We start from the raw sequence: 12,817 nt of genomic DNA on the forward strand, positions 1-12,817 counted from the left end.
TATGATTTATGTTAGAGTTTTGTTTTTGTTTGTTAAAATATGCTAGTGTAATTTATTTATACAAAATTAGCCATTTATTTGTCCCATCTGCTTTTTGAAAAATTTCTCCTGGTTTCTATTCACTAGATTAGATGAAATTTATGTCTCATTGTGAGAGGGAGGATGCCCCCTTCCAAGAATTGGTCAGAAGCAAGTAAAATTGGTTGGCTTCTAGCTGATTTTCATACTATAATGATTTCAAACAACTTGCTTGTCTGAAGCTTGTACAATGAACTTTTATGCCACATGATTTAAAACAGAGTCTACTACTGGTAGCAAGAGATAGAGAGACGAATTCTCCGGGTGATCAAAGTCTATTTGCGTTGAGAGTGAGGAGAGAGAGAGAGAGATTGGGAGATTTTGCATTCTGACTTGTGACCAGATCATACAAACTGAACTGATATAAAAGATTATAAACATTAAACTGATATGAAAATTATGTGAGTTAATATCTAGAGTAATGTTAAAATTATAGAACTTTATTACATTAGATTTATCTCATGAATCTCTTTTATATCACAATGATTGAAAAGTTAAGCAAATACAAGAAGAAAAAAACTCATCAGATCATCTGGATTCGAGTATGAAATGCAATGTGTGAAATAATTTCTCTTTTTTGGTAGAACTCTGTTCTTATATTTTTCAAAACTTCGATTTATGCCAATTGTACATGATCCTTTCCACTGTCAACGCTAGTGGAGGACTAAGCTGCATTGCTTATGAGTCATGACAAGTAAAATCTTTCGTATTATATACCCGAATGCCAATACCCAAATGGCATTCGTACCATCAAGTTTGAAGGGGACAAATTGATAAGCAAACAAAATTAACAGAATATTTATATGTGAATCACCCCTTGCTTCTCATCATATATGTCTAAGTAAAATGTAAGAAAAATTTTGTGCACAGGCCACATTGGCTATAAGATTCTCATTCTTGTGTATGCTTTAGGCTCCAAGTCTCTAAGCCTCCAAGTCTTTAAACTAACGAAAAACATACCTATTCATCTCAAAATACTATAGTAACATATCCCTCCCTCGCCAGTTGACATGGGGATGTATCTTCTGAATCCTGATAAGGCACAAGAAGCAGACAAACTTAGTCGTCTAGCCACAAGTGTCGAATTTTACTCCAATCTATCACCCAATCAGGTTTTGTGTCAAGACCACAAGTGTCGAATTTTACTCCAACCTGTCACCCAATCAGGTTTTGTGTCTAGCAAGTGTCGAACTTTACTCCAATCTGTCAGCCAATCAGGTTTTGTGTCTAGCAAGTGTCGAATTTTACTCCAATCTGTCACCCAATCAGGTTTTGTGTCTAGCCAGTGTCGCATTTTACTCCAATATGTAACTGAATCAGGTTCTGGCAAAGGGCCATGGTGATCATGCGCTTGGAGCAAAGGGCAATGGTGATCATGCGCTTGGGGCAAAGGGCAATGGTGATCATGCGCTTGGGGCAAAAGGCAATGGTGATCATGCGCTTGGGGAGAAGGGCCGTGGTGATCATGAGCTTGGGGAGAAGGGCCGTGGTGATCATGAGCTTGGGGCAAAGGGCCGTGGTGATCATGCTCTTCGGGAGGAGGGCCGTGGTGATCATGCGCTTCGGGAGGAGGGCCGTGGTGATCAAGCACTTCGGGAGGAGGGCCGTGGTGATCATGCGCTTCGGGAGGAGGGCCATGGTGATCAAGCGCTTCGGGAGAAGGGACATGGTGATCATGCGCTTGTGGTGAAGGGACATGGTGATCATGCGCTTGTGGTGAAGGAACATGGTGATCATGCGCTTGGAGCAAAGGGCAATGGTGATCATGCGCTTGGGGCAAAGGGCAATGGTGATCATGCGCTTGGGGCAAAGGGCAATGGTGATCATGCGCTTGGGGAGAAGGACCGTGGTGATCATGAGCTTGGGGCAAAGGGCCGTGGTGATCATGCTCTTCGGGAGGAGGGCCGTGGTGATCATGCGCTTCGGGAGGAGGGCCGTGGTGATCATGCGCTTCGGGAGGAGGGCCGTGGTGATCAAGCACTTCGGGAGGAGGGCCGTGGTGATCATGCGCTTCGGGAGGAGGGCCGTGGTGATCATGCGCTTCGGGAGGAGGGCCGTGGTGATCAAGCGCTTCGGGAGGAGGGCCGTGGTGATCATGCTCTTCGGGAGGAGGGCCGTGGTGATCATGCGCTTCGGGAGGAGGGCCGTGGTGATCATGCGCTTCGGGAGGAGGGCCATGGTGATCAAGCGCTTCGGGAGAAGGGACATGGTGATCATGCCCTTCAGGTGAAGGGACATGGTGATCATGCGCTTGTGGTGAAGGGACATGGTGATCATGCGCTTGGGGCCAAGGGGCACGGTGATCATGTCCTTGATTCATGATGGCAAAGGGCTGTATAATGATGGCAATTCCCAGAAGGATGAACAAGAGCATATATGGTAACAGTGACATAGTATGATCCTGCAAGTAATTTGTCACAATCAACAGACTTATGAAACCACTAAAAAGATTTGAAAAATATAGAACACATACAAGAATGCTGGATAAAATGAACGAACTACATTAATTAATATAATTAAAAAAACAACTGCTGTAATTGCATGAGTTTTGAAGGTTCATTTAGGACATTAATAAGATATGAGCATATTTAGTGGGTGTGGATATTAGATATTTTGGCACCAAAAAGCTAACTGCTGCATATTAGTAAGGAAGCTCTACCACTGATTGTGAAAAAATGAACTTCCAGCGTAGTAAATTAAAGGGAGAATGTTTAAGTAGATGAAATTCATGCCACTCAATATGTACCACCATTTAGTATAAAAAGTTTAGGAGGGGAAAAAGTAAAGGAGTGTATATCAGTGTTCGCAAAAAGAGCATACCTTTCTTTTGTGAGGAAGATTTTTGTCAGCATGCTCAAGCGAATAGCGTAACATGTCAACTATTGTCAACTCAGATACCGGATCATTGCATTCTGCTAGCACAAAGAGCTATCGGTTATGTTTGATTTTGTAAAATAAATTAATATGAAAACCACACAGGAGAGGGTGTTAACTTCAAGGGTCACCTGGGATGTCAAAAATTTGTGTTGCAGGTGGAATACCCAGTAGTTCTCCCAAATGAACAAGAACACGAGCCCGTTCAGCATGTGAAAGTAGATCACCATGTGTGACAACAACAAGGGGTTTATCATCTGGAAAGAAAATGGAGATGGAGAGACTATAATCACCTAAAACATAAGTTTCCACCACTTCCCTTCCCTTTTACCCTATAAAATCTAATTAACAAAGCACTAAAGGGAAAAAAACGAGCAATAAAAGGTTAATGACATCCTAATACCTTTAAATGCTAGGTATGGGCAATTGAAAGCTGAAGCAATCGTTTGGGTATATCGTGTCTCTGCATCTTCATCACTTTCCAATGATTTCAGAACTGAAGGGCCATTAACAACAAATATGACAAAATTAACCTTCCTGATCTCACTAGACACACAACCATTATCACGAGCTTTGCAATTCATTGCGATCCTCAAACTTCGACCGTCCGAACGCCTGATCAATTGAGATAAATTGAGATGAATGTGGAAGTAGACAAATTCCAAAACCGTTAATGAAACAACTGAAATTTGGGTTGCTTGATCAAGTAAAGGAAATTCAATAATGGAAGAGAGGGCTACGCATGAATTCAGACCTGGTAACAAGCTTCCCATGATGAACACCTTTTTTCATCCAACGCTTCAGCATTTTTTTGTTTTCAGATGAATCATCAGACAAACTGCGGGTATCATAGAGGCAAAAAGAAGTTGAACCTCTCGGTATCATATATTCCTGGAGGAAAAGAGTTCCTTCTCCAATAGATGAATTATCTGGAACATGAAAACAATACAGGTGAAGCTTTTGTAAAAAAAATAAAAAAATAAAAAAATAAATAATAATAACTAACTTCATAGCATCTTGCATGATCCACAACTGAAACCTTACACGATACTTGGGCTCTTTCCGATGCAAACTTGTCATCTTCAAACATCTTTGATATTCTGTTTATAAGACTACTTTTTCCAGATCCCTTTGGACCAACCAATAAGAGAGATGTCGCCTTTGGCACATCATAGTCCCTCAATTTCTTGGCACCTACACTTCCAATCCATGCACCAGGGGTGTAGCTGTTAAATTCAAGAGGCCACATCACTTCAAGCAACCATAATAACAGTCTATACATCATAAACAACAAAGTCCTTAGACAGGAGATAACTTTTCTGGTTAAGTCCTGAAATAATGTCAAAGTAAGGTCTCGATTTCTGGAAACTTGAATCACCTCCAAATGACATCAAATTGCCAACCATAGTTACAAGTGGCAAACTATGGCTGTAGCCTGTAGGCTTGTAGCATAAAAAAACAGAACATCTTTGAAAGTGTGATTTCACATAAGATGCATATATAGCCCAAGGAGCAAATAAGAGGTTTTGATATAGCATATTACTAGGATCAGTCTGATATGTGAATATGGAAATTCTTCAATCTTTCAAAGCAATCTTAAATTGGACGATCGTACTAAAAAATATTAATACAATACCTCAAGATTTTACTCTTGGCCTCTTCCAAATCTTTGCTTCGCATCCAAGATTCCTCGTTACTCTGCAAAATTTTACTATAAGCATTTTGCCTCCTCTGATTGGTTTCAAAATCCAAAGAAGCCGAGGAAGATCGACCACCCACACTGTGGAGTTCTCCAAACACCAATCCATGTTGTGTATCCACTGCACCATCCTCAACCTTCATGCTCAAATCATCATCACTGCTCCATTGAAAAGCAGAACCACTTTCAACTTCCACAAACATCATAAAAATTTTCCATTTTTTATTAGTTACAAACAGCATAAAAATTTTCAATAAACCCCTCTTGCGATTTTGTGAGTATAATGCTACAAATAAGAAAAAAGAAACATATGGCCTACCAATCTTAACAAAAGACATGTAATTCAGAACTAAATTTGATCGTCCTTCCATTATCTTTTCTCAGCAACCAAACAGAAAGTTAGAAACGAAAGAAAAGGAGAAAAGAAAAACTGAAAGACAACCCATCAGTACCTGAGGAGTGGAGATGAGAATTGGAAAGACTGTTGGTCCACTGAGGAGTCTTCCCCTGTATCTACATGTTTGGTAATACCCGTATTAGAGAGATAGTCACTTACTGAGTCAATGACCGACTCACCCACATGCCAAAAAGGCCATGTTTGGCAGTTGGGAACACGAAAAAACTAAAGAGAAAACGTAGGGAGAGAGTTACCGCTACCAGAAGGAGGGATTGTATCGCCACCCATGTCGAGCTGACAGTTGCAGTCTTCTGAATGAGAGAGAACGAGGCTACTTCAATCCAATTTTGTATTCATCATCGCCAACAACTGCTCTTTACACAATTACACCCATGTATTTAAAGGATTTTTTTTTTTCTTGGGTCTGATAAAGGATCTATTTTACTTAACTTGTACGTCAGAAGAAATTATTGTATATAGCTTTTTTTTTTTGAGAAACATTGTGAAGCTTAGCACGGCTAACTGGCTAAGTTGTGCAATTAATTCACAATATAAGTGAATATTAGTTTATTATACTATAAAAGTAATGTAGTAAATATTAGTTTACTATTCCATAAAACTATAAAAGTAAGAATTCGTTTATTAATATTATAACATATGAAGTGATGTTCTCATACTATACAATAATATTAGAAATTTTAAATTTAGATTCCAAATACACGTGTGGAGATGTCAATATTTTACTTGTTATAAAATTAATAATTATTTGAATAAACCATAAATCAATAAAGAATTAATACATAATTTAGAGTTCAAAATTAGGATATAAATTTAAAATTTCTAATACCCTCCAAATTGAGGGGGACAAAAACGGCGCTGCACATGGAAAGACGCACGCTCTTAAGTCCCAAGTGATTTGATGCTAACCACTTGTCGCCATGCAATTGGATGTCGTAAGACATAAGCTAAGTACAACTTCTCCATTCCATTAACTTTCTTTTTCTTTTTGGATATCGATTCCATTTACTTTCCTTGATGTTTATCAAAAGAATAAAAATGGCCTAAATACATTAATTAATAAATCAAAATTATATTTTCTTCTATACCAAGAAATATAATTATATTTTTTTGACACAACATTATTAGTGTTTTGTTTTATAATGCTTCTGCTGACTATTTTTTTACTTGTTTTTAGTTCAAAATAAAGGAAAAGTAAGAAAATAAAAATATACAATTATTTTATTCAGATAGCACTGTATCATCTTTCTAATAAATGTGGGTAAAAAGATGATACACTAAATAGTACAAAGAAAAGTCTCTAATATTTTCCATTTTCTTTTGTAAAACTGTGTTCAAAATTTCAAATAGCATATTCCAAATTTATGCCAGGGGCATCAATACCTTGTTGGGTGATCCGTCAATGGTCAATACTAATGGAGGACTAAGTAGCATGCATTGCTTATGGAATCATGACAAGTAAAATCTTTCTTATGATATACCCAAATGCCATTTGTACTAACAAGTTCAAAGGGGACAAATTGATAAGCAAACAAAATTAACATACAATTTATGTGAATCATCCCTACTTCTCATCATCGTGTCTAAGTAAAAATGTAAGAAAAAATTTTGTGGACAAATGCCACAGTGACTATGCGATTCTCATTCTCGTGTATATGTTTAAGCTCTAAGGCTCTAAGTCTCCCAAGTCTCTAAACTAACAAAAAATATACCTATTGATAAAAAATTATTCAAGTAACATATCCCTCCCTCTCCATTTGACATGGGGATGTATCTTCTGAATCCTGATAAGGCCCAAGGAGCAGTTAAAAAACCCCTTGCTAACATAACAGAGCCCTGAAAAATAGATGCACCACAAGTAACACAATGATTAGTGTACATAAAATAATATGATCTGATCCCAAATAAATCAGTTCTAGGAAATAATATAAGAAAATTAGACACCATATATTTGCTGCAAGACAGATAGAGAGAACAAGGAACAGTGTCAACTATACCTTAATAATCTATGGAAGAATAATCAAAACAAGAGGCAGAAACAAACTCAGCCTCAAAACCCAGATGCTGGTTTACACCCCCTTAAATGCTACTTTGGGGTGGCAGACATTTAGGGGATGATAGAAGGGAGCCATATCCACTCAATATCAATATGGAATGACATACGGCAGGGCAAAAACATCAACAGACTCTATATGCATAGCTTCTGCCCACACTTGGGGGGGTGTTTCAACCCCAGGTGCACCCGCTTTGGGCTTCTTTGACCCTAAACCATCGCTGCTAAACAGCCATTCCTGATCATCAAAATCAGACCCATCCCCCATCTCGGGTATGGAAAGTATCTCACTCAGATACTTGGAATCAGGATGTGGTGGTTTTGCAGATGCTTCACCATTCTCATTAACTTTAACAGTAGAAGATGATGGCCTTGTTGAGCATCCATTGGGTTGTTCAGACCCTTTCAAACCATTAATTCTGAGTTCCTTGATCTCTGCTTTACAATTGCTGGCTGCCCCCTGCCCCTCAGATACAAACTGGAGAACAGTTTGGCATGGTTCCGATTTCCTTCCATTTTCCATGACTGGGTGGGAGGAGACAGGTCTTGGCAACTTATGAGGCAGAAATCCATTTTCTGTGGAAAAGTTTAAAGAATAAGGTACAGATAAGATCAGTTAAACCAACAATTGTATCCCCCAGCCCCAACTAAAACAGATGTATATAATCTTTGTTTTTGGGTAAGCATGCATATAAAATGTTTAATCAACACACAACTGTTATTCAATCAGTAGGCCAAGTTTTGGCAGAAAAATATTTTGTGATTAAATAAACATGCAACCTATATCAGAATGACTGTTTAGGAGCTGGAACATCTAAGTAAAACACCATCCAGGAAGACAAACACATTTAAAATGTGTTTCCACAACCAAATGGAAAATATAAGCCCTTGTTTTTACAAAATAGGAAACGACTCACCATGTAAATATCCATTCATCTCAAGCTCCTTGCGTTTGCCAAGATTTACCCCAGCAGCAGAGTTCTTGCTATTCATCTGTGGAAAGTCTAATGCTTTATTACTGCAAGCATCAAGGGAGTCCTTGCCACTTGCTTTTTGTTTAGGCTGCTCGTTGGATGGTTTACTAATCTCCTTCACTTTCTCCTTCTCACCATGTAAATATCCATTCATCTCAAGCTCCTTACGTTTACCAAGATTCCCCCCATCAGCAAAGTTCTTGCTATTCATCTGTAAAGGGCCTAATGCTTTATTACTGCCAGCATCAAGGGAGTCCTTGCCACTTCCTTTTAGTTTAGGCTGCTCATTGGATGTTTTGCTTATCTCCTTCACTTTCTCCTTCTCACCGTGTAAAAATCCATTCATCTCAAGCTCCTTACGTTTGCCAAGACTTCCCCCAGCACCAAAGTTCTTGCTATTCATCTGTAAAGGGTCTAATGCTTTATTGCTGCAAGCATCAAGGGAGTCCTTGCCACTTCCTTTTAGTTTAGGCTGCTCAAATGGTTTGCTTATCTCCTTCACTTTCTCCTTCTCACCGTGTAAAAATCCATTTATCTCAAGCTCCTTAAGTTTGCCAAGATTTCCCCCAGCAGCAAAGTTCTTGCTATTCATCTGTAAAGGATCTAATGCTTTATTGCTGCAAGCATCAAGGGAGTCCTTGCCACTTCCTTTTAGTTTAGGATGCTCATATGGTTTGCTTATCTCCTTCATTTTCTCATTCTTTTCCTTCTTCTTATCCCTGTCTTTATCTTTTGATTTGACTTTCTTCTCTTTCTCTCTATCCTTGGGTTTATGACCTTTACTGTCATAATATGTGTTTTCTTTCTGATCTCTTCCCTTAATCTGCTTCTCACCATCCTTCTCAATTGACTTAGCACTTCCTTCAAGTCTTCTTTGGTCAATGCTAGGGGAGTTTTGAACAAATGCATCTGATGAACATTTTCCCTCAACAAGGTTTCTTTGAGCATTGAAAGTCCTATCATCTTCTTTCTTATCCTTAGTTCTCCCTTTTTCTCTGGAATGATTCGACAATAAAGGTCTTTGATCAGTAGCCATAATCTTCTGAACCGCCTGACTTCCAGTTGCTCCATCATCATTCCTACATCTCCTGTCCAATTCCTGCACATACTTAAAATCCTTGATGTCAACATTATGCAAGCTGTTTGGACCATGCTTCTGTCCATTATAAGACTCTGGCTTCCCTTCAATTCTCTTCTCCTCTGATGTCCGAGTACTTCCATTAGCCCCATCCCTTTCCTTCTTGTCTTTGTGCTTTTCCTTTTGATCTTTCCTTTCTTTACTTCTGTCTTTGTCCTTCTTGTCTCTTTTCTCTTTGTCTTTCTTATCCTTTTTATGCTTTTTCTCCTTGTGTTTCTCCTAAAAACAATATCCCAATTAGCGAACATGTATATAGTAAAAAATGAGAAAAAAAATATGACAGAAACTAAACAGGAAAAAAAAAAAATACAAGTAAGCAGTTAGAAAAATTCTCCTAAAACACAAAGATTGACAGACACAAGATGCAAACCACCGCTAAGTGTGGTGTGCTGGTATAAGAATTGCACTCAATGCTCAAGTTCAAGTCACTACACTCTCACACAATGCTATAGCCTACTTTTTTTTTTGGGCAGACAACATGCAAACTGTAATTTCTGTAGTAGATATTAAAATGAATTGTCTTTGTTGACTTAATTACTCTCGAAGTTTTTAATATCAGAAAGGAGTGTGCCAGCTGCGAAACAATATCCTCTTTTTTCTTTTCTTTTTTCCAGTTCCACTTATTTTGCTTCCTGCATCCTTAACACAGGATGGTGGTGAAGTGTATATTTAAAATTTAACAAAAACTAAGAACAGAGACAATATTCTACACACAATAAGAAAAAACTCTTTATTTTTCCCCTGGTTCCTATTATTTTGCTTCCTGCATAGTGAAATACAACAAATGAAGATGAAGTGTAAACATATTAATTTAAGACAGCAGAGACAATATGCCAATTTACAATATTAACATAATAATTATGATGCTGTGTAACAGCTAAAATTTTGACAGTTCTCACTGTCGATAGGACTTAAACAAATCAAAAGATAAGAGACAGTTGTGCTAAACCAGTAATGAATGTTCATCCAGGATGCACTCCACCTTCCATGCACTGTCCAGATGTTAGTAATTCTTTATAAACCCTAGGGTCTAGGCTATTATGATGTGTTCAACCAACGTAATCAAATCATTTTTATGCAAGAACAGATTAAGAAAACATCCCATCAAACTTATTATAAAGCAACACATGTTCCATTATCATGCACACCAATGGGTGCTTGTGTACACAAAATGTGCCAAACACTTATCCCTTACCCATATCATGTCACGCTCAACACATAAACTTTACACATAACATATGACCCAACAAAAGGTGATAGACATATTACTTACAAAAATGGTTAGTCTTAGGAGGGAAGTTCAATAGAGTTGGGCCACCCCAAGTGAGAGGTGCATGATATCAAAATTACTCCCACTAAATAATCATGTTTTGGAAGTCAGATAGCTACCAATTTCTATCACTTGTTTCACATATTTCATGAGATATCTAAGCCCATTATGACATGAATCCTGACATCCAAGGACTTTCTTATGGAAAAGTATATTTTTTTAGTCGGTTGCTTAACCTACATAGAATGAGAACCATAGACTAATAAAGTAATGGGGTGGATTGAATATGTCTCATGCAGGGCATTTTAATGCTGCCAAAATTAATCTGCTCCCATATTCTTGTTATTCATGACAGTTTCAAATTTAACATGCTTACCCCTAATACTCTTCCTCCTAGCTCCAACAAAACTTCCATTGTTCCTAACAGTTCCCCACGACTTCATCAGTTAAAACCCACATAGAGATTAATTTCATGACCCCATAGTCCTCCCAGAGTTACAATGATAAGCAACTGATGAAAATCCAACACATACATTTACAAAGGCAGGGCTAAACACGCAAGAACCAATGAGAAATAAATGTAAATCAACCTTGCAAAGATAAAAAAGAATTAAAGAAAACATTTAAACCTTTGCAAGTAAGTCTATATCATCGATTCTAACTTTCCTTTCATATCCAGGAGGAGGAAATGGAAAGCAGCGAGACATTGCACGTGATCCTTGAAATGGAAAAGTGGGATCCTTCCACCAACGGAAAAGCTTCTCCTAGTTTCCAGTACTGTTGTTCCAACACAGGAACAGAGAAGAAACAATGCTCCTGTCCATGCACCATGTCCCCAAACTCATTTCCAGCTTAAAAATCACGCCATGATGTTCTAAATCAACCCAAAGCGAAAACTGATGATACCCAGTATGCAAGATCTCCTCTTTATCACAATTTTAGTCTTTCTGTTAAGCTGAGACAAAAACAAAAACCTTCCACAAGGCTCAAGTGCACTATTTCCCTATACCAAACTCTGGATTTGTTCACCTCTATCTACCCAGATAACAAAACATTCAATCAAGCTATGTCCACGCGATCAGTTCGGTTTGTCGACAAATTTAGAAGTTCCGAAGCAATCTGGTCCTCTGTCTTTCTTACTAGGCCAATAGAGAATGATCACCTGCTCATCAGTAAAAACCAACATCAGGAGCATGTCCTGACTATAAGGCCAAAAACTCACACAACAAATGCAACACAGACCACAACCTTGAAAATGAAGAAATCCTTAGTGTCTCATCATCATCCCGCATAAATCTCAATACACTTCCCAATATCAAACTCGCAGATTCAACGCGCAGACTCAGAATTAGAGCTACTGAAAACACATAATCCTCCACTTGAATGAAAAATTTCAAATAGAAGCTATATAATCCAAGCCTCAGTTTCTATATACAACTGTGAATCTTCTAATAATATAACCCTAATACTATAAAAATCACAATTAGGGTTTCTCCCAGTGACGATTTGGCCAAACCCTAACAAAATAAACAGAAAAAAATATGTCAGGCACAAAACCCAGTTGCAAATAAAGACAAATTTAGAAAATTTCGATCTCAATATACACGAAAAACCTTTTTTTTATTAAATTAAAAGAACCCAATGAAATCAATAAAGTTCCAGACATGGGATTGAGAGTTTTGATTTTGATGATTCCGGGAAAACAGAAAATTTTCACGGAAGGGGAGAACCAAACAAAGAGAAAAACTTTTGGGTTTTGCAAAGTAGACATTGTACAAGAAGAATACGAAGATCTCATTCATTCCAAAAAGAGATAGACAGAAAAACAAAAGAGGGATTTATCAGTCTCTCTCTTTATGTACATGTATGTATGTCTACCTCTATCTTTGTATCAGTGTGAATTTTGTATAAATGGGTTTTGTGTATGTGAGTAAAATTCCAGATCTTCAAATTGTTGATGTGGGGTTATGTTGAAGAAGAGGGTTCTCTCTCTCTCTCTCTCTGAATGTTTTGGTGTATTCAGTCCTCAAATCCCCTAAAAAGGGAAGAGAAAATTAAGGAAGAGGGCAATGGGGTATTTATAAAGGGGAATGTGTTAAAGAAGAATCCAGAGTCAGTCCACAAATATCACAAATGATTCTGAGTTGAATATGAGAGAGAGAGAGAGAGAGAGAGAGAGATGGTAGAAATGGTAAAAAATTGATAGTTACCGTGTTGCTGTTAACAGTAATGCTACAATTATCATATTTTTATATCATAATTTCATACTATCTTACATGATATTTATATATTGGATATTAAAAATTAAAAAATAAA

General features: G+C 37.8%; 1 protein-coding gene and 1 pseudogene across 6 annotated transcripts; both read right to left on the bottom strand.

The window, feature by feature from the left end:
- Window positions 1-834: 834 nt before the first annotated feature.
- Window positions 835-5,439, bottom strand: LOC147276125 (uncharacterized; annotated as a pseudogene). The gene is made up of 9 exons (XR_015123818.1): window positions 5,303-5,439; window positions 5,104-5,164; window positions 4,589-4,810; window positions 3,997-4,178; window positions 3,707-3,881; window positions 3,356-3,567; window positions 3,084-3,209; window positions 2,899-2,990; window positions 835-2,479 (listed from the first exon to the last, which is right to left on the bottom strand). The product of XR_015123818.1 is annotated as an uncharacterized LOC147276125 (transcript).
- Window positions 5,440-6,662: 1,223 nt separating this feature from the next.
- Window positions 6,663-12,531, bottom strand: LOC147276126 (uncharacterized). 5 transcript variants are annotated; one of them, XM_086255377.1, is made up of 6 exons: window positions 12,380-12,531; window positions 11,750-12,018; window positions 11,131-11,663; window positions 8,037-9,450; window positions 7,064-7,695; window positions 6,663-6,902 (listed from the first exon to the last, which is right to left on the bottom strand). In XM_086255377.1, exons 3-5 carry the CDS (start codon window positions 11,206-11,208, stop codon window positions 7,211-7,213), a joined length of 1,977 nt encoding a protein of 658 aa, XP_086111503.1. In that variant the 5' UTR covers window positions 11,209-11,663; window positions 11,750-12,018; window positions 12,380-12,531; the 3' UTR covers window positions 6,663-6,902; window positions 7,064-7,210. The 5 variants fall into 5 exon arrangements, with proteins under 5 accessions (XP_086111503.1, XP_086111505.1, XP_086111506.1 ...); XM_086255379.1 differs by lacking the exon at window positions 11,750-12,018; XM_086255380.1 differs by having other exon boundaries at window positions 8,037-9,438; window positions 11,131-12,018.
- Between the last annotated feature and the right edge of the window lie 286 nt (window positions 12,532-12,817).

This window comes from Dryas octopetala, chromosome 8 (genome assembly GCF_963921425.1).
Source record: "Dryas octopetala chromosome 8, drDryOcto1.1, whole genome shotgun sequence".
In the NCBI taxonomy this organism is placed as follows: Eukaryota; Viridiplantae; Streptophyta; class Magnoliopsida; order Rosales; family Rosaceae; genus Dryas; species Dryas octopetala.

Excerpts from the sequence above, each read along its gene's own strand:
- LOC147276126 (XM_086255379.1), bottom strand. The coding sequence starts at position 11,208 with ATGTCTCGCTGCTTTCCATTTCCTCCTCCTGGATATGAAAGGAAAGTT. Across the intron at positions 9,451-11,130 it reads ATATAGACTTACTTGCAAAG|GAGAAACACAAGGAGAAAAA; the intron begins GTTTAAATGTTT and ends TATTGTTTTTAG. Across the intron at positions 7,696-8,036 it reads GATGAATGGATATTTACATG|AAAATGGATTTCTGCCTCAT; the intron begins GTGAGTCGTTTC and ends ACTTTTCCACAG.